We start from the raw sequence: 22,249 nt of genomic DNA, 5'->3' as shown, positions 1-22,249 counted from the left end.
CGCATGTGAATCAATGAAATATACCAATACTGGATAACTGAAGTTACAGATAAGCGACTTGTTTTCCTACCCAGCATTGGATCTTTCATAGATTCACATGCCCACTTGTTTTCTTGAATACTGCCATAAACTCAGGAATTTGTTACATTTTCAAACTGTATAAACTCTAGACCATATTGGCCCAATGAGGATGGGTTCACTTTTATTTCTGGCTGTTATCTGGTAAGGGACATGTATTTGTTAGAGGCCTTTTTCAGATAGTCATTATTCTTCATCACACCATTACTCAACACATTTGTTACTCTACCTTCTTTAGTAACTAATCCAATTCCAACTCCATAGCCCTTTGTTTTCGGAAACTCTCCTAATTCTTTAGTAACTTCATATTTCTCCCTGGTTTAATCCCTAAAGGATCTGCACCTGTTTAAAAGATAGGAGCTTGCTGTGACCCAAAATTTCGAATGGTTCTTCCATCCACTTTGCGCTTTTGGGGATGATAATCTTAATAGGGGTACGGCATTGCAGTGCTTATGTGTTTTCGAGACCTGTGGGATTCTTCAAGTGTTTGCTTGTCAAGGCACTGAGCCACTTACTACGAAAGATACAATGGCTGAGCAGGATCGCTACTACTTTAAGAGCTAGCTATTCCCTGTATGGACAGGGTGCACCAGCCCCAACACCATAATTTCCAAGTCTTCATTCTCTGTCCGACTTTAATGGGAGCCTTACAGTTTTTTTCTTATAAGTCTTTAAAAGACAGTGGTTGCAAACATTGTGCTTGTATATTTAAAGGAACTTGCAACTACATTCGCAAAAGTAAAAAACATTTACTATTTTTAGGACTCGCGTGGGTGTGGCAGCAAAGCTTACCAGCCTGTGTGAGGGCTATTGTTAGAACAAGCATTTACAATGCAATGGTTTTGCCTTTGTTAAAGTTAGAGCTATTGGCATTGCTCTTGACATTATTTTTATTTATGTTTTTTTAACATAAATAAATGGCATTGTCATTTACAATGCCAATAGCTTAATCTCTCGCAAATGCCACACACAAACACCAACACAGAGCCCTCCACACACACACCCACAGAGCCCCCCACACACACAGCCACACAGAGCCCCCCCAGACACACTGTGAGCCCCCCCCACACACTGCGAGCCCCCCCCACACACTGCGAGCCCCCCCGCACACTGCGAGCCCCCCCCGCACACTGCGAGCCCCCCCCCGCACACTGCGAGCCCCCCCCCGCACACTGCGAGCCCCCCCCCCCACACAGGAATGACTGGAGAAGGCCAGGCGGTGCGGCAAGTAAGGATGGTGGGGAGGGGCTTTTCTGCGTGGCCAGAGTCCAGTGGCAGTACATTTCTGGTCATGGGCCATTGAGCACAGCTCCCAGGGATCCAGCGACCGGACAGTCTCCACTGTGTAGGTAGGCAACAAGGCGCAGAGCAGGCACCAGGAAGGGCAGTCGGAAATAGCCAGTGCCCGCTTTGTCTGAGAAGGCCGCCTAGGAGCAAGATAGCAACGCAGCCCACGGCCAGCAGAGCAGGTAGGCCCCAGCAGAGCTGTAGGGGTCTCCCCCTAGACTACAGGGTTTCAATGATTTTTGCAGAAAGCACGTCCCAGAGTTCAGCAATTTTAACAGAAAGAAATACCACCTAAATATTTTTTTTCTGATGTGATCCTAGTGATTGTGAAACCAGTCTGTATCACTGTGGGATCTCCTGCTACAGACATATGAGCTTTACTTGTAGGAGCCTGGGCTCATGATGATTGCCTTATGTGCAATACATACGACTTACACTACCTTATTATAATTGATTCCAGTGGATATGTGATTAATAAAAAGAAATGGTGTGTATTTCAGACTATTTAGTAAGGGCTTTTGACGTCAGTCGAACATGTTACATCTCCTTTGCCATTGGATCCTCAAGTGCAGCAGTCAAGAAGCAGCGCTTCTGCTACCCAGTATATCGATATTTCATGTGTAGCGCGGCCTTCACGTGTTGACGTTAATCGAATAATTGAGCTTTGTGATAACCGGGATGGATGCTGAAAGATGAAACGTGTTTATCTGCTAGCGTGACACCGAGCAAATGTTTAACATCGCCAACTATCAAAGGAAAATGTTCACTTTGAAGCTGTAGTGCTAAGCAAGCAGTTGGTTTCACGCTGCTGATCCACTCGAGGGGGGCGACATTGGGCGGGAACCCCCTGAAGCCCCATTTTGTGCGTGTGTAAAGTGATCGACGTGGGCCGCGCTTCCAAAGCACGCCGTCCTTACCGAGAAGGGGACAAGCGCGTGTGCCGTCATGTCTAGCTCCCGGTGTGCCAGTCAAGTCATCAGTCGCACTCCGTTAAGGGCTGTGCGACGCTTATGCGCATCTCAGTCCGATTTTTCCGAGCAAGGGTGTCTACTTGGCCCCACAGTGAAAAGGCTGAAGTTTGGCATTTACAAGTTCTTACCCCTGCGCTGTGCAAATCTCTCAAGCTGCACGACTTCTGAAGAGCGGGGTCAGTGTGATTTACGTCAGCTTTACACCCGAGAATGTTGTCGAGCTTTACGTTAATAGGTGATCACAACTTTCAAGTATTTTTGATTTTTATTTCTGTTTACAAACATAATACCAGTGGGTGTGCCCAACATTATGATTTTCCCTGACAGCCCCTCATCGTACCCACGGTTTGATTTCCCCATCCTCCATTCACTTCGTATACAAACGGCGGCCTTCCTCCACCTCCCCTCTCTCTGCCCCTCCTCAGCCCCCTGCCTGATGCACCCCGTCCCCAACTGAGGCCCCGGCTGGAGGGGCACAAAGGCCGGAACAGGCCGCAGCCGGGGCCTCGAGTAGGCCACTCTGCCGCTTCCCCGCCTCCCTCCCGGGGTGCCGTTCTTACTTGCTGGACGGGGGTGTTGGGCCCCGGAAACCTGCTGGAGCCGTTTCGGTAGGGTGAGGGGGCCAGGAGCCGGAGCCGGAGGCGGGTCCGGGTGGAGTGCGGCCGCCGCGCTGTGTCTGTGTCCGGGCTCCGGGGGCGGGGAAGGAGTGGGGAGGAGCTGTAGGAGGAGTGGAAGGCGGGCACCCCCGACAGAGCCACCCCCAGCCGCGCCACCCACCAGGGAGTACGTTTTCATACAGGGTGGAAGCAGGGGGCGGGAGGGGGCGGGAAGGGGTAGAATCGGCAGGGGCGGGAGGGGACGGGAAGGGGTAGAATCGGCTGCGTGGAGGAGGGGGCGGCAGGGGAATTCGGAGGAGGGGAGTGAGTGGGTGTGAAGAGGAGTGGAGGGGAGGTATAATTATTCCCGTCCGAGCCTGAGGGAAGAAACTGAGAAGGTCAGAAAGGCGGGTGCCGGCTCAATGCCGGACCAGATTCGGGGGCGTTCCCGGCTTTCGGCTGACGTCGCGTGACGTCGGCAAAAGCCAAAGAATCGCGGGAACGCCCCCGAATCTGGTCCGGCATTGACGGACAGGCCCCTCGTCCAATGGCTAGGCTCCATTTATGGAGCCAGCCAATAAATGACGAGGGCCGACCCAAACCCCACTACAGTTCTCATCAGGTTTTCGCCTGCGCGAAAAAGCTGCGCAGAGCGCAGCTTTCGCCAGGCAAAACCTAAAAAGGGTACTGTAAGCCCCGCCCCTCCTTTTCATTGAGTAGCGTCAGCGTTTATAGCAAACACTGACTTTCCATTTAAAAGGAGGGTTTTTGGTTACCGCCTTGCCCTATCCGCATTTTGGTCCGCCCCTCCGGACACGATGCCTGCTTTCCTTTTGTCGTAAAAGATTTGTTATCAGAGGCTCCATCATGCTGCCTTCATGGCTGGAGAACGCGCCGCTCCGGCTCTCTGATTGGGCCTGTAAGGACGGATTACGTGCCTCTGTTTATGAGGAGAGAGAACGGCACGCAGTCTCGCTTCCCTCAGAGCCGCTGCAGTGAGGTCACCGACTGCCCCTCCAACTCCCCCGCCCACCCGAGCTCTGCTGCCTCCCGGGCTCGGTACACTGCGTGCTCCGCACACGGTGTGTTTTCAGCTCTGTTTCGTGCGGGATCCCGCATGCTTAAACTTAGTATTTCACCAAGAGAGCTTCCTTTTGGCATAATTCTTATCTGCTTGTTTAGTTAAAAAGCAGATAAGAAAATTCTTCAGTACGCTCCCCTCGTGTCTACACAGACGGTAGGTAAGCAGCTGGGTAACATTCTGTCCCAGAGGAGGACAGTCAGTGCATGCCCACCCCAGGAGCAGTGGGGGAGGTCAGAGGTGAAGAGGGCAGTGGAAGTGAGCTGGAGACGAAGCAGGTATCAGAGGAGAGAGCAGGAAGGAGCGTGAGCCTGGCCGACCCACTCCGCTTGCACTTCTGCAATTCTAAGCACCAGTAACCACCAGCTTAGCGCCTTGAACTCTGGAAGGAAGGCTGTCTTCGAGGCACTAGTAGTTTCACACTACAGTGGTTCCACGCAGCTCTTTCACTCCAGAGATACCACAGATTAAGACGGGACAGAAGTGACCACAGGCTGACGGGCGCGGAGGTTCATAAAGACACTATCAGCATGAGGGCGGCAGAGAGCTGTAACCCGAGGCGCTATACTCTGCAGGCACCCCCCTAACAGAAGCCACGAGCAGCGCATTCCTGGCACGGGTGAGTTCACTACAGCTCGACTTACGAAGCGCTGCAGGATTACAGCACGCCTGAGGCCACAGAGCGCAAAGCGCGGCCCGAGCTGCATATAGAACACGATTGTGTGGCCGTTTACACTGGCAGTAGTGCCTTTGCGCTTCTACGGTGTGGCGTGAGATGTGTACATATAAAAGCAAACACCATCTTCTTCCACAGCCGAGCTCAGCCGTGTTGCACGGGAGGAACTGCAGGGCCAACTCACTCCTTCAGCCTTCCGAAGTCTACAAATGAAGGGCTGCTCTAATATTGTATCAGCAGCAAGACGCAGCTCGGTCTGTGGCGGGTGTTATATGAGGGGAGACTGTAACCATGGGCACGATGTCCAAGACACCACTGCCTGGTAGGCCTGTGTGTGGCCAGCGCCAATTAGCACACCAGCCTCGCAAGGCACTACAAGGTGGAACGCACCTGGACACGGGCTGATCAGCAGACATGTGGCACCTTAATGTGGACATCCCAAACTGACCACACACACAGCTTCAGCGAGGGTCTGAGGAAACACTATTGCAAGACCTCAAGGGACACTGAAGGAGTCCACAGAGGTGGCAGTGGAAATATGTTATTATAAATGGGAGGGTGGGGGCTACCCCAAAATCCAGGAAAGTGGCAGCCCGGGACGTAAACCGTCCCCACCTCTGGCTCCTTGGTGGGGCCTGCAGCAAGGGTTTACGTTTATCGTGTTTTTCCCTGTCTTAATGTTATGCCGCTCGCCTGCCACCGGAAGGGGGTGCTGGCACTGGAAGGAGGGGTCTTCATCCGCCCTGAGGGCTCCACTCTGAGGCTGGCAGACACTGAGGGGCCCTCACAGCTTGCACCTTCACTGCTGGAACACACAATCCAACATATAGCAGGCAGGAGCTACAAAAACGCAAACCGAGTTCTCGTATTTAGGTGGGGGTCGGACGTAAAAGTAAACAAGTTAAAGGGAAAGGATGACCGTTCCAAAACTGACAGTAAAAAAAAATTGCCTTTTTTAAACTGAGCGCATGCTCATGCCTATGGTGTTTAAACAGATCGGCTTAATTTGACATGCGTCTGCTGAGGTACAAATATAACATCAACATGAGGCAGACAAATGCAGTAGGTACTGATTAATTACACAGTGACACTTGTGAGAGAACAATAACTTGTCAGAGGGAGGATAACAATAAACAAAGAAAGGATGAAAGGCAGAGTTTGCCCAGCAAAGATATGAAGTTATATTCTGCAGAAAAAGACATACACAAGTACACATACATACACACATACACACAAACATATGCATACAGTCAGAAACACAAACACACACAGAAACACACGCGCAGAGATACATAACACATATGCAGACACTTGCAATCATACGTAAGTACATATACACATGCACACAAAAAACATAAAAAGTGAACAAGTAGAGTGAAAATGAAGACTGTTGGTACAAATATGATATTGACATAAGGCAGACAGATGCAGCAGGTACTGTTTAAGTGGGAGGCGGATGGAAAAGTGAACAAGTAAAGATCTGGTATTTATATGTGCCTACGCTGTTTAAACAGAGCGTATGTCTATGCCTATGCTGTTTAAACCGATGGGCATAATTTGATGTGCGTTTTTTTTAATCTCAGAAATGTGGGCTAATTATGATATCAACATGAGGCAGACAGATGCAGCACATACTGCTTAAGTGGGGGGCAGAGGTAAAAGTGAACAAGGAATGGTCTGGTATTTGGATGGGGGTCGGACGGAAAAGTGGACAAGTTGAAATTGAAATGGAGTGGTATTTATATAGTGCATGCCTACCCGGAGGTATCCCAGCGCTTACAGAGACAGAGGCAGAAGAGACAAGTCGGGTTAAGGAAACAACAATGTCTTTAGGGATCTGCGGAAGGAAAGATGATTGGGTTCGGCTCGGAGGTAGTGCGGGAGGAAGTTCCAGAGTTTGACAGTGTGCAGGGAGAATTGTCGGCCTCCACTTCTGGCTCTTTTGATTTTAGGTATGGAGGCAAGGTTTAGGGATTTGGATCGGAGGGCTCTGTTGGGCTCATACCGCTGAATGATGTTGTTAAGAATGGGGGAGCCTGAGTTGTGGAATGATTTATGGGCGATGCACAGTGATTTAAATTTGATTCTTTCCCAGACAGGAAGCCAATGGAGGGATTTCAGGGCAGGTCTGGCAGATTGCATTTTGGGAGTGTTGAGCAGCAATCGTGCGGCCCGATTCTGGGCGGTCTGTAGCCTGGAGATAGTGGCCATCGGGGTCCCCAAATAAAGCGCGTTTGCGTAGTCCAACCTGGACAGGACGAGAGCCTGTACCATGATCTTTCTGGCCCTGAACGGCAAGATGGGAAGGATTTTGCAAGCGATTTGGAGAAGACCGTAGCATGTGGCAGCGGTCTTTTGTGCCTGGGACTTGAAGGACAGGTCCTGGTCCAACCAGATGCCCAGACTCTTTAGCTGGGTTTTAGGAGTGGGGGCCAGGCCTAAGACAGTGGGCCAGATTTCTCTCATGTCAAGTGGGGAGCGATTTCCCAAGAAAGTATAAGTGTTGCAAAATTTACAGTAAAAACAAATGGTCTACGCTGTTTAAAGAAAGTGCATGTTTTGCCTACGCTGTTTAAATCGATTGGCATCATTTCACGTGCGTCTTCTGTTGTGCAAATATCATTTGAACAGTAGTCAGACAGATGCCGCAGATACTTTTTAAGGGGGGCGGACGGAAAAGTGAACAAGTAAAGGTCTGGTATTTGGTTGGGGGTTAGACGGAAAATTGAACAAGTTAAAAGGAAAGCATGAGTGTTGCAAAATTTACAGTATAAAAAATGTACCCACGCTGTTTAAACAGGGCGATGTGTATGCTTATACTGTTTTACCCTATGGCTTAATTTCACGTGCGTCTTAAGCTGTTTAAACAGATTGGCTTCATTTAACGTGCTCTTTTGTGGAAAACAGATGAGCTTCATTTCACGTGTGTCTTATGCTGTTCAAACCGATCGGCTTAATTTGATGTGCGTCTTGTGTGGTTTAATTTGATGTGCGTTTCCGGGGGCCAAATACGATATTGACATGAGGCAGACAAATTAAGCAGGTACTGTTTAAGTGGGGGACGGATGAAAAGTAAACAAGTTAAAGGGAAAGGATCAATGTTGGAAAATTGACAGTAAAACATTTTTGCCTATGCTGTTTAAATAGAGCGCATGTTTAGGTCTACGCTGTTTAAACAGATGAGCTTCATTTCACGTGTGTCTTATGCTGTTCAAACCGATCGGCTTAATTTGATGTGCGTCTTGTGTGGTGCAAATATAATATCCACATGAGTCACAGAAATGCATCAGGTAATGTTTAACACGTTTCATGCGCCCGCAATTTTGCGGAAGTGAGGCACTTCCGCAAAACGGGCGGGACGGAAAAGTAGACAAGGAAAGGTCTAGTATTTGTGTGGGCCTACACTGTTTAAACACAGTATTTGTCCATGCCTATGCTGTTTAAACAGATGGGCTTAATTTGACATGCGTTTTTTGTGGGCTAAATATGATATCAACATGAGGCAGACAGATGCAGCACGTACTGCTTAAGTGGGGGGCGGACTGAAAAGTGTACAAGTTTAGGTGTTGTATTTGGGTGGGCCTACGCTGTTTAAACACAATAGACATTGCATTTACAATACCAATAACTTTAAATTTTGCAAATGCAAGACCTATTGCATTGCAAATGCTTGTTTATTAGGGGAGAGGAGTTGGCCTAATGGCTAGGACAGTCGACCTCGAATCTGGGGAACTGGGTTCAAGTTTTGTCAAGGACGCTGAACATCCTGGGATTCTGGGCAAAGCACTTAATCTCCCCGTGCCTAACAAAAGTGAATGTGTCCTCATGTAATGCAACTGGTGCTATGTAAAGCGCTCTGATACCCGATTCAGGTCAAGTTTGTGCTCTATAAAACTCTGTAAAATAAAATAAATTAAAATAAAATAAATACATATTTATGTAGAGAGACACAATTTGGATAATTTAATGCATTTTTAACCTTCCCAGATGGAATCTTGGAAAAAAGTATGGTTTGCCTCTGCGATGTATCAGTCAATAGATCACACTGATTTTGGTTTCTTTTTTCTTTTTTTTCTTAGCAATGAATCTTCTCTTTTATGTCCAGTAGAGACCAAACTTCATGGCAGAATAACTCTGAAAATGGCGTAAAATATGAAGCAATATAGAGTGGTGTCTCATTCTCACACAGTAGTCTCTTTCCAGACACATTCTGTTTGAAGTACATCTTTGACACCAAACATACTTCTAGTAAAACCTTGCAATATTTTTGACCCAAACATTAGATGTTAGCAATATTCACATTCCAGATGGAAACGTTATTGTCTGTTAACAAAGTAATATTGGTAAGACATCAGAGACACACTAACACTACCTTGGCTTTATACAATTTTCATTAGCCTTGCCTAATCCTGTTTAACCCCTTAATCAACGTCTGTACCGTTAGTATATAATCAATGCGCAATTGATCTTGCTGTTAACGTAGTTGTTCAAGTTTATTCAGTACACTTTTAAATTGGATGAGGCCGAAGAAAAGTGAACCAACCTGATATAAGCAAGCTGCTGTTCCAAGGAAAAAGGCAATAACAAAACTGAAGTCATTGTCCTCTTCAATCTGCAAAGACAAAGCAACCAATTATTTTTTCCTTTGCAACTTGCTACTAATGCAGCACTATTACATAGACCTGGAACATTTTTCAAAATGTCTCATGATTTTTAAATCAAAAATAACATAACAAAACTGAAAAAATGAAAATTGGTTTCTTTGTTTTTTTTAGGTGGGTTGTCTACTATGAGAAGGCAAACTCACCTAATGTAATGCCCTTAAAACCGTGGGGGGAACCAGAGCGCACTTATGGTCCCATCCGCAACAAAGTCTTCCCCTAAATATATGCAACTCATCCCTTACTTGCAACAAAAAAGTAAGGACTAGTTGTTAAGAATGCTAGGTAAGCAAGTCAAGTTATCCTTCCCTATCTCAAGAACAGACTGGATGCCAATAACGGTACTACAGCTTTGATCAAATGGTAGCGAGTATTAGGACCCTCTATCTGTATAACAAGGCACAGGACATCAAAGGTGATTAGGGAATCAACGACGTACAATATAGGTATGCACCAGAATAATCTGGAGAGAACTCACTCCAATTATCTTGTTAAAGAGAACTCCCATCTATGAAAGAACAAAGTGTTTTGGGGCAAGAATACGACAATGAGGAATATATGCAAATAAGATCTGGCTCAATTAAATGCTGTCAAAACTCCAGTAAGAAAAATATCATGACCCCAGCCCAACTCTTAGCCATACGAAGCAGATCTTGTAATTTGCTCACAGCCATTGGGTCGGACTTTCCAGACATGTCCCCTTCCACCTCAAATCCACACTACCAAGGAAGGGCACAATACAACGCTTCATAAAAGCGCAATTCACATACAAGTTGGTACTTCTCAGGTGTCAAAACCAGGAGTAACTTTAGATCACAGGTTATTACAACAGGAGTACTTTGCTAGGGAGGTTATACGTATTACTCTTACCGTTTTTATATACACATATATATATATATATATATATATATATATATATATATATATATATATATATATATATATATATATATATGAACACACACACCAATTTCATAAAAAAAAGTTAATTTGATGGTAGATTTTATTAATAAAAAATAATAGGGTAATACTTAACTAATATTATGTTTTAAACACCTTTAATTGTAATATTTTAAACTGCCCATCTCTTAAACCCTGAAAAACCTTCTACACCAAGCACGACTCGTCCCTGCACCCAAAATACTTCTTACTACTTCTGTGAGCTACCATTCCCTGAGCCCTAAAACCTCCTTATCACTCCAATTTATTACCCATCCCTGATCCCTAAAGATTCATTAAAACCCTTAAGCACTGAGCCTTAAACACTCCATACTACCTTTTTGCAATACCCATCACTGAACCCTAAAAACTCCTCACTATGGTTTTATCAGTGATGTCATCAATGATGTAATTTACCATGTCATCAGTGATGTAGTATGTGAGGTCAAAAGCAGTGCACAAAATGGCACACGTTGTAGTTAGCTCAGTAAGCCATAACTCGTGATTTATGTTTATTTTCTTTTTGATTTTTATCTTATTTCAACACCTATACCGTTTTGGGGGAGAATTTCTAGAGGTTTTATTTAACGTAAGCTAAGATTTTAATACCATACCTAACTATACCATCACTTTAAACTATGGATTTTTCGGTTCATTCCTAGGGCTTTTAATCATATTCACCCAACCCTGCTTATATGCATGACCTTTGGCTGGGCTAAGTATGGCGGTTTGACGCAGAGTCTGCCCTCAGGCCAGGCCCTGTGCCCATCCCTGCCGCAGGCCCTGAGCCTAAGTCCCGCCCCCACAGGTGTAAAACCCCTTGCTGTGTATGCCTTTGCCCCTGAGCAACGATGAGTTGGCCGAAGGGTTGGACCTCTGGCCAGGCACTGCATCATAACCTGCAATGGGAGATCAACCCTCCTGCAGGCACCAATCCCACATTTTATTTACTTATATAATTATTTATTCTGGGTACCGTAGTACTTACCATTCCAGCATCACCCCATGACATGGCGGTAGCATGCAAACTTCCTTGGTAAAGCTTGCACGGTACTGTGGTGCCATCGGGTTGTAGCTTGAGCGGAGGTGACGCGGGAGGCTGCACTGTGCCCCACAAGAGTACTGGGGTACCTGAGAAACAAATGTAGTATTTTTTATTTTCAGCCATGTGGGTGGGGAAGCAGGGCTAGCATTATATCGCTCGGACCACCACCAGGAGGTGAGGGTGTATCTACCCTATTTTACAACGTATTTAGGACATTGGGACTTGTCCCTGTGCCTTGTAATGGCAGCCAGAACATTTCGTTCTCAGCTGCGGTCAGCCAATCAGATCGCTTTATCCCTTGTGGTAATGAAATGGCAGACAGAAGGAAAGGTCTCCTTAGTCACTCAAAGGGTATTTTTTTAATGAGGTACCGTGGGACTCCCTCAAGAACAGTCTACCCGTATATGTGTGTGTGTGTGTGTGTGTATATATATATATATATATATATATTCACTGAAAAAACCATAGGTTATAGACCATATATAGTTAGGAATTAGCATTTCCAAACCCTGAAAATTCACTGAAAAAACCATAGGTTATAGACCATATATAGTTAGGAATTAGCATTTAAAAAACCTTATTTTACTCACACAAAACCATTGAAATTCCATATATAGTTAGTTGCACTAACTATATATCGCGCACCCGCAATCCACTGCTGATCATGTCACATATTACATCATTCATGACATGGTCAGTGACATCACTGATGACATCACTGATGACATCTCAAATGACATCACTGATGACATCACTGATGACATCACTGATGACAACATCCAGTGACTGTATGTTTCTGTAAAGTTAAAATATGTCTTACATATTGAAGAATGAGTGGATGTATAAGTGTCTGGATGAAGGATTTAGTAGGTGCGTGACTGACTGTATGAGTGAGTGATTAAATGTGTCTCACTGAATGCATGGGTTAGTGACTAAACTGTCTTAATTTGTGCATCATTATGTCTGTTGTGATGTAAACTGCTGCATGTGTTGATCATTAGCTATACGAGAGGCTATATGTGTTATTAATTGGTTGCCCAAGTATTTCTATGGGAGATTGAGTTTGTGTGGGGGTGGCTGGAATGTGTGTGACTCTGTGCATAGATGTGTGAGCAGTTTATTCACTAGGTGTATGAGTTCAAGAGTGCATGTGGAAACAGCTACATGGGCAGTTGACTGTGTGCATGAGTGTATTGATGAGTGAATGGATATCTCAATGCTACATGTCATAGTAAGTACATATGTAAAACACAGTACATGTGAGAGTTGGCATATATAAATAACTGTGCATGAGAGCCACTGAATGAGTGAGTGGTTGTATCGATCATTGTGAACTTGTATCAGGGATTGTATAAGAGAGTAAATATGTGTTAGTATATGTTTCAATAAGTAAGGTGTGTATAACTGTATAGTTGAAGAAATGGAGGTGAGATTATTTCTTTGCATGACTGACTGGGTGTGTGAGTAACTCCATGGATGAGTGGCAGTGTGTGAGTGTCTGTATACACTGAGTGTATCTAAGGTTATATTAGAGTCTGAAGAGGTTTATCGTATTAGCACAAGAATGATGTCAAATGAGACGTCATCAGTGATGTCATCAGTGATGTCATCAGTGATGTCACTGACCATGTCATGAATGATGTAATATGTGACATGATCAGCAGTGGATTGCGGGTGCGCAATATATAGTTAGTGCAACTAACTATATATGGAATTTCAATGGTTTTGTGTGAGTAAAATAAGGTTTTTTAAATGCTAATTCCTAACTATATATGGTCTATAACCTATGGTTTTTTCAGTGAATTTTCAAGGTTTTGTAAATGCTAATTCCTAACTATATATGGTCTATAACCTATGGTTTTTTCAGTGAATTTCAATGGTTTTTTAATGGCAAATATCATAAGCTGTCGAATGTCAAGTACGTGGTAAGTAAAAACATTTTCGTGTTTATGCACACTGATCTGCTTTGAATGCTGCCCCCCACCCCTCATTTCTATTAGGAGTACTCTCTCTTTGCAGATAGTGAAGGGTAGTTAACGCAGGCCTTTGCCCCCGTTGTAATCCGTCGTGCCTGCTTCTCTCTCCATTTGATTGATTGTTCTCTTTGGTTCATTCTCTATTTACAAACAAGCACAGAGTCGCAATACTCTGTTTAGTCTTTGCAGATAGCGAAAAATCGTGTAAAAAAACAAAAGGAATCGAGCAAAATCAGTAGGCCACTAATGGGATCTCTTTTTGACCTCCCTAAAATAGAAACATTAGGAACAACCTGTTGATAATACCAATGTGTATGTACATAAGCGGCGTTCATTTGTGTTCACAGTACCCCTTGTTGATTGTTTGAATCGACCATTGAATTGTTCGAAGTTGGTTCTCTTAAGAATCTTCTCTGCCTGCAAACGAGGAAGAATAGGAATATTCTCTCTCCCTTTGCAGATAGTGAAGGGTAGGTAACGCAAACCTTTAACACGTCGTGCCTATTTCGTTCCTCATTGATTGATTGTTTCCCCAAACATTGACTGTTTGGGAATTGGTTCTTTTTTGAGGTATTACCTGTTTGCAAATATACGTAGGAAAATCTTTGCAAATAGTGAAAGGGTACGTAATGCGGACCTTTCTCCCCCGTTGTAATCTGTCATGCCTATCTACTCCACACTGATTGATGCACCTGTTTCACCCGGACCATTTACTAGAGATACGTCATCTGGCCCGACCAGAGAGCACCCCTAGTGAAAAGGACATATGCAATAATAACGAAGTGATCACTGTATCCTGTTAACAGAAACTTTAGCATGAAACAACCTGGAAAGAAAAGAATAGGAAAACGAAAATCAGTAGGCCACTGATGAACATGAACTTTTATTAAACAACGAACAAAGAAACGATAACATAACGTAATGATAAAACCTATTAATGTCCTAGAAACAAGAAAACGTTAGAAATATGCCAGTGGTGAGAGACCAGAAAAACAGTAAGAGAAACCAAATCACCCCTCGCTGTCCCACCGCCTGCCACGCCAAAAAAATCGATAGACTAGGGAAAATGCAAGTCAGTAGAACATCCGCCCCCACTCTGGAAACTTCCAAGGTGGGGCAGGGTTGCGGCTACGCCCAGCCGAGAGCAGCCCATATAAGGCGGGTCCTGCTGCCACGCCTCGGCCAGGACATCCTAACGTAGGGTGTAGCCGGAGGAGAGGCCGAGGCCAGCGGGACCCGGCCAGGGGATTGCCTTTACAACGCTGAAGAGTTGCGGGGGGGGAATGTCTCCTCGACCCTCCCCTCTCTCTCCCAGTCCGGCCGCGGTGGCCCTTGAGAGTTTCAGGTAGTCCCGCCACATGCTCTTCCGGTCCGGCCACCAACGGTCGGGGGGCCGAGGCCGACGGGATCCGGCTGCAACCGATAAACCAAGGAACCCGTTCATGGGGCCAGAGCCAGGGGCGTCCGGCCGACATCCACCGGAAGCCCGGCCCAAAGACGGACGGGACATTTTTTCTTTTCTCCTTCGTAATAGCAGCGGCAACACGGCAGGCACCACTTCTTTCTTCAAAAATGGCTTTGACAACACTGGGGGGGATGTCTTGCACATGCCTCCGACCCCCCCCCCCCCCGTCCTCATCGCCACCGGCCATAACAAATGTCAAGCGGGGCGCCGTGGGGTGCACTGGGAGGGAGAGACGGTGCGAACAGGCCTCTCCGGCCTCCTCAGGTGAAGGCTTCCCAGCTGCACCCTCAGCGCTCCAGGCGCCCCGAAAAGGGTTCGTCCACTGTGGCGATGCTGCAACGTCTCGCCCGGCAGGGTGGAGCCCGTCCGCTCATGTGACCCCGCGATCGCCGGTAGCTGCCGAACTCTCAAAATGGCGATCGACCTGGCAAGAGCGGGCCTAGCATGAAGAAATGGCCCGGTCACTGGTTGACTCCACCACCGTAGTCCTCCACGACCTTGAAGATTCTACAGGAGCCGCGGGAGTCTCCGACCCCCGATGGGGAATGACTGCCATGATCGCCCGTGGAGTGACGAAACTGTATCCGCGGGACGTCGGCGCTCCCATGCTGGCGCCAGCCTCACTTTGAATTACTAGAATCCTGCAGACCTCAGTTCCGGTGAAAGCACAGTGTGACCCGGTAGGAAAAATTGTTGCACCCCCTCCCCTTTTGAAGTGATAGTTCAAACCACCGATCCTTTCCTTTGCCCTTTTAACGGAACTTTGGACTGCCTCCCCCTCTTTTACATTTTCTAGAGAAAACAAAACATTAACCACTACATTACCATAGCAGTTGACACCAGAACTGTTTTCAAATTGAAAACCAACAACATCTTCAACAGAATCCTTTTTGTTTCTGCTGTGACCCTGCTACAGCACAGGCATTGTCCCCAGCAGTAATTCTGCAATGCCGGTAAGAATAGCTGTGGTGCCTACTGGACTCACTCACCCCGCGGCGCCCCACGCCGTTATTTGCTGGGCGGCAACTTACTAGACATCACTTTCGTGCCATCTAGATTTCAGCGCGTTCTGCTGCCTTGGAACTATTCGCACAACAGACTGCTACTGACGACCCACCCCCAGGCAACATCTTCTGAATTTTCATAATTTGAAAGAACTAGTAACATGTCCTCATCAGGAATTCAAAAGAAATTGCCACGGTCTCTTCGTTGTTTAAATGTTTTTACTGTTTTTGTTTTGTTGTATATATTTATATGTTATTAAAGTTTTATATTCCTACTAATTTGTTGGAGTGCTATATATTTTTAATGTGACACATAATTGTAAAAACTTTGATGTACAAAGAGTCATTCCTAGAATCTTCCGCTTCAGGCTCGGTCCCCTCCCCAATCACAATACAGGATGGTTTTCAGATAGTAGGAACACGTGTGGTGTGACGGATCTCATCGGGTGTGGGCCTTGATCTACTATAACTCCTTTGAAGAGGGGTGATTCTTTACAGCTGGAGCCATAAACTACATCTGCAGGGCTAGCTGATAGCCTGGACAATCGGACACAGAGGAAGAGGAGTGTCAGAGGGTGCGGTAGTGAATAGGGCGAAAGGGAGGTGTCGGGCGGGCACAGAGTGTGATTCTCAGGGAAGAGCAGCGCAGATGGGGGGAGGTTTATTGCCCATGCATAAGACAGAGAGCGGGGGTGACCAGTGCCTGGGGAAGATGCTTGCGAGGGTGGGGAGCCATGCTACGAATCGACAGCGTGCAGAGAGTGGGTCTGGTCAAGGCATCTAAAATGGCTGCCGTGCACGACAAAAGTGTGGCATTTCAAAAAAGGCAAGATGGCGCAAACAATGTTTTTCAACACTTCCTCATTTCCTTCGAATCGAACGTTAACAGACGTTGGTGCATATTACCAAACTTAAGCGATATTTATTGCTAACGATGCTTACCAACAAATTTTTTACCGCTAAGCATCGTCAGAAATTATCGAAGATAAACCTTGCTATTATCAAGGTTTATCGCAAATGCGATAAAAAACGGCCGCAATGCATGAATATCGCTAAAAAGTCAGCGATATTCATGCATTACCGAGCTAATGCTCTTAGCCATGTTATCCACCTCCCATTGGATAACATGGCTAAGAACTGCTCAGGGCAGGTGTTACTTTTTGGAGATATATATCTTGCATGTTGTAATGCAAATTATTGTGGTATATGGAACTCATACCATAATCTCTCAGGAAAGCAGAAACTGATCCTTTTGGGACCGCCCGAGAAGGCCTAGGGGGTGAGGGGTACTCTACTTTGCCCCCTTTTCACGTTCCGAACTATTTTATTTTACTCTCTTCTGTAATTACACAAAATAGCAGCGATAAGATGCATCAGAGACACACAGTGAGAGAAAGGAGGCCGGAGATGAAGAAGAGATGTCAAATACACATTGGAGATAATATAGTGGGAGAAGGGAAGTAAATATGAGTAAACTTACCATGTAACATAAAAATGTTGCACTCTATACTATAAGTCTCATTTTATACTACAATCACTTCGCTACAACCTCATAAATTAAAAATAAAAATGAATAATGTCTCAAACAATTTTTGATTTCTAAATATAAATTTATTCTTCAGAATTTTCTAAATTTGAAAGAACTAGTAACATGTCCTCATCAGCAATTTCCTCTTCAATCATCTCATCTGGAATCTCCTCATTAAAAGTCTGCAATGATGATTCTTGTAACTCTATGGTCTCCAAACATTCGATAAATTCGCCATCAACAGATTGATCAAAAAAATCATTCAAGTCATCTCCTCCTTGTGACAATATTTCATTATTGGTGCTGTCAATTTCAATCAATGTAGTGGAATCATTCAAGTCATCTCCTCCTTGTGACAATATTTCATTATTGGTGCTGTCAATTTCAATCAATGTAGTGGAATCATTCAAGTCATCTCCTCGTGACAATATTTCATTATTGGTGCTCTCAATTTCAATCAATGTAGTGGAATCATTCAAGTCATCTCCTCCTTGTGACAATATTTCATTATTGGTGCTGTCAATTTCAATCAATCTAATGAAATCATACAAGTCATCTCCTCCTTGTGACAATATTTCATTATTGGTGCTCTCAATTTCAATCAATGTAGTGGACAATGCAAAAGAAATTGCCACGGTCTCTTCATTGTGAGCCATTTTATTTTGAAATTGCTTGCTGTAAATTGCAGAAAAAAATAATCACTTTCATTTATCGTTTTTAGTAATACATAATATAAAACTAACTTTATCAAGTATTTAGTATAACAGAAGGACTGCAAATAAATAACAGAAAACATTTTTCAAATTATCTTCAAGTGTACAACATAGTTCCCCTTACAAATTAACAACTCACCTTTTTAAAAGTAGGAGAAGTGTTAGTACTGTGTAAATCAAACACCAGAAATTCACCACCAAAAATTCCTCACAAATGTACCTCAGACAGTAGTATCACAAAATGGCTGTGGTTTCCTCTCATTTGAGATATATACATAACCAATTAACTTTCATCACACACAAATACAAAACCAAAGTAACATTTTAATTGGTTCTAAATTTCAACACTTTCAAATGTGTTTTCCCCATGCAATTTTCCATAGGACATTTACATACGTCTACAGCCTGAATGGCTGAACGGAATTACACCAAACTTGGCAAAATGGTACATCAAACCTAAGAGGTCAGGAAGGATCTACTATGCCCCCTTATGGTCATTTGCCCCTTCGCTTTGGCCTCCTCTTGTCTCTCGATCCTACCGAGAGACAAGATGGCGGCCGCTACGGACTGTTTGTAATGTTGACAGACGCCGGAGAACCAATCAGCTTCGCAAAGCTCCGTAACGCGAAAAGTACGCGAAGCGGAGCGCTGTTACAGATATATATCTTTTTTTGAACGTTAATTTCTCAAAATCCACTGGAGCACATATATTGAGACCTAGCAAAGGCACATCGGGCTACCAGTCCCTAATGTTTTGCCAAGTTTCGTGCAAATCCATTCAGCCGTTCGATTATTGACATTTAGATATGTCTACAGCCTGAATGGCTGAACGGAATTACACCAAACTTGGCAAAATGGTACATCAAACCTAAGAGGTCAGGGAGGATCTACTATGCCCCCTTATGGTCATTTGCCCCTTCGCTTTGGCCTCCTCTTGTCTCTCGATCCTACCGAGAGACAAGATGGCGGCCGCTACGGACTGTTTGGAATATTTACAGACGCCGGAGAACCAATCAGCTTCGCTTCACAAAGCTCCGTTGCGCGAAAAGTACGCGAACTGGAGCGCTGCCCGGTCCGCTGTTACAGATATATATCTTTTTTTAAACGTTAATTTCTCAAAATCCACTGTAGCACATATATTGAGACCTACAAAAGGCACATCGGGCTACCAGTCCCTACAATTTTGCCAAGTTTCGTGCAAATCCATTCAGCCATTCGGGCTAAAAGTGAGGCCAACCGCCCTATGGAAAACTCAATGTTAAAAACACGTTTTGGGACCCCCCTTTTTTCTCGACCCCCCCTGGACGAACCCCCCCCCAATTTTCAGGGGCTGCTCAGAAACAAAATGTGCCATTTTCCTGAAAATTTCAGCCAATTCCGTCCACAAACGCCAAAGTTATTAGACATAGAATTTTCAAAAATCCCATAGAGAAAAAATCCTAACTATATATACCTACTGGCGACCGCCAGTAGGTAATATATATATATGTACACCCCCGCATCAACAGCACCCGCTCGTGAGTGCAACTGGCTGGTGGTTTTGGGGAGCAGTGGATATATATATATATATATATATATATATATATATATATATATATATATATATATATATATATATATATATATATAATCACGTACAATCCTTTCAAAGAAAAGATGAGAGGCCACAAGGGGAGCAAGGAGCAGACAAGCCGTTTATTTCAGGAGTCCCAGCAATGGCGGATGCATTTCGGCGTGATAGCCTTCTTCAGCGCCTTCCTCTGTAACGACCCATCCCCTAATGCGCTCCTCCTGTGTATAAATACCTGCAGGCACTGAGTTCCCTCCCCCTAATGCGTTCAGCACAGCAATGGCAGTCCGTGTTAATTGTTGCAGACTCCAAGTCCCAGCATGCACAGTCTCGGCAAAATGAGGTAGCTGGTGTGGGGGGAGTGGAAAAATTATGGATTAGTGCCCGCTGCAGGAGAGCGGGGTGGTCGAAGAACAACGAAAATCGCGGTGCCAGTCCTGTGTCCCCTATGGCTGCAGCGGCCAGTCCTCCAGGTCAGACGAGAAACAGGGGCAGCCAAATGAGAGACAGCTTGCCCTATCGAGATGAAATATCTCAGTCTGCTTCCTCCGGCCTGAGATTCTTGGCGGACCTCGGGAATATCGATCCCTCGATTAGAAAAAAAGCTGCAAGCAGCGTGGTGCCAGTTTAATCCCGGGTCACTAGTTGCTGCAGGGCCAACTCTTCTGCGCGTCTGGCTAGCTCAGTATATACCAAGTACAATCCTTTCAAAGAAAAGATGAGAGGCCACAAGGGGAGTAAGGAGCAGACAAGCTGTTTATTTCAGGAGTCCCATCAATGGCGGATGCATTTCGGCGTGATAGCCTTCTTCAGCGCCTTCCTCTGTAACGACCCATCCCCTAATGCGCTATATATATATATATATATATATATATATATATATATATATATATATATATATATATATATATATATATATATATATATATATATATATATATATATATATATATATATATATATATTCACTGAAAAAACCATAGGTTATAGACCATATATAGTTAGGAATTAGCATTTAAAAAACCTTATTTTACTCACACAAAACCATTGAAATTCCATATATAGTTAGTTGCACTAACTATATATCGCGCACCCGCAATCCACTGCTGATCATGTCACATATTACATCATTCATGACATGGTCAGTGACATCACTGATGACATCACTGATGACATCTCAAATGACATCACTGATGACATCACTGATGACAACATCCAGTGACTGTATTTTTCTGTAAAGTTAAAATATGTCTTGAGTGGATGTATAAGTGTCTGGATGAAGGATTTAGTAGGTGCATGACTGACTGTATGAGTGAGTGATTAAATGTGTCTCACTGAATGCATGGGTTAGTGACTAAACTGTCTTAATTTGTGCATCATTATGTCTGTTGTTCTGTAAACTGCTGCATGTGTTGATCATTAGCTATACGAGAGGCTATATGTGTTATTAATTGGTTGCCCAAGTATTTCTATGGGAGATTGAGTTTGTGTGGGGGTGGCTGGAAGGTGTGTGACTCTATGCATAGATGTGTGAGCAGTTTATTCACTAGGTGTATGAGTTCAAGAGTGCATGTGGAAACAGCTACATGGGCAGTTGACTGTGTGCATGAGTGTATTGATGAGTGAATGGATATCTCAATGCTACATGTCATAGTAAGTACATATGTAAAACACAGTACATGTGAAAGTTGGCATATATAAATAACTGTGCATGAGAGCCACTGAATGAGTGAGTGGTTGTATCGATCATTGTGAACTTGTATCAGGGATTGTATAAGAGAGTAAATATGTGTTAGTATATGTTTCAATAAGTAAGGTGTGTTTAACTGTATAGTTGAAGAAATGGAGGTGAGATTGTTTCTTTGCATGACTGACTGGGTGTGTGAGTAACTCCATGGATGAGTGGCAGTGTGTGAGTGTCTGTTTACACTGAGTGTATCTAAGGTTATATTAGAGTCTGAAGAGGTTTATCGTATTAGCACAAGAATGATGTCAAATGAGATGTCATCAGTGATGTCATCAGTGATGTCATTTGAGATGTCATCAGTGATGTCATCAGTGATGTCACTGACCATGTCATGAATGATGTAATATGTGACATGATCAGCAGTGGATTGCGGGTGCGCGATATATAGTTAGTGCAACTAACTATATATGGAATTTCAATGGTTTTGTGTGAGTAAAATAAGGTTTTTTAAATGCTAATTCCTAACTATATATGGTCTATAACCTATGGTTTTTTCAGTGAATTTTCAAGGTTTTGTAAATGCTAATTCCTAACTATATATGGTCTATAACCTATGGTTTTTTCAGTGAATTTCAATGGTTTTTTAATAGCAAATATCATAAGCTGTCGAATGTCAAGTACGTGGTAAGTAAAAACATTTTCGTGTTTATGCACACTGATCTGCTTTGAATACTGCCCCCCACCCCTCATTTCTATTAGGAGTACTCTCTCTTTGCAGATAGTGAAGGGTAGTTAACGCAGCCCTTTGCCCCCTTTGTAATACGTCGTGCCTGCTTCTCTCTCCATTTGATTGATTGTTCTCTTTGGTTCATTCTCTATTTACAAACAAGCACAGAGTCGCAATACTCTGTTTAGTCTTTGCAGATAGCGAAAAATCGTGTAAAAAAACAAAAGGAATCGAGCAAAATCAGT

The 22,249-nt window shown here is 44.3% G+C and overlaps 1 protein-coding gene across 1 annotated transcript in view; it reads right to left on the bottom strand.

Annotated features, from left to right (window-relative positions):
* Positions 1 to 22,249, bottom strand: part of SEC22A (SEC22 homolog A, vesicle trafficking protein) — a 240,478-nt gene that overhangs the window by 20,513 nt on the left and 197,716 nt on the right. Inside the window, exon 6 of the mRNA XM_078682032.1 lies at positions 9,233 to 9,301. Coding sequence (XP_078538158.1) covers positions 9,233 to 9,301 — 69 coding nt within the window. The remainder of the gene's footprint in view (positions 1 to 9,232; positions 9,302 to 22,249) is intronic.

Source organism: Lissotriton helveticus, chromosome 3_1 (assembly GCF_964261635.1).
Source record: "Lissotriton helveticus chromosome 3_1, aLisHel1.1, whole genome shotgun sequence".
Taxonomy (NCBI): domain Eukaryota; kingdom Metazoa; phylum Chordata; class Amphibia; order Caudata; family Salamandridae; genus Lissotriton; species Lissotriton helveticus.
This window is presented reverse-complemented; position numbering and strand designations above follow the sequence as displayed.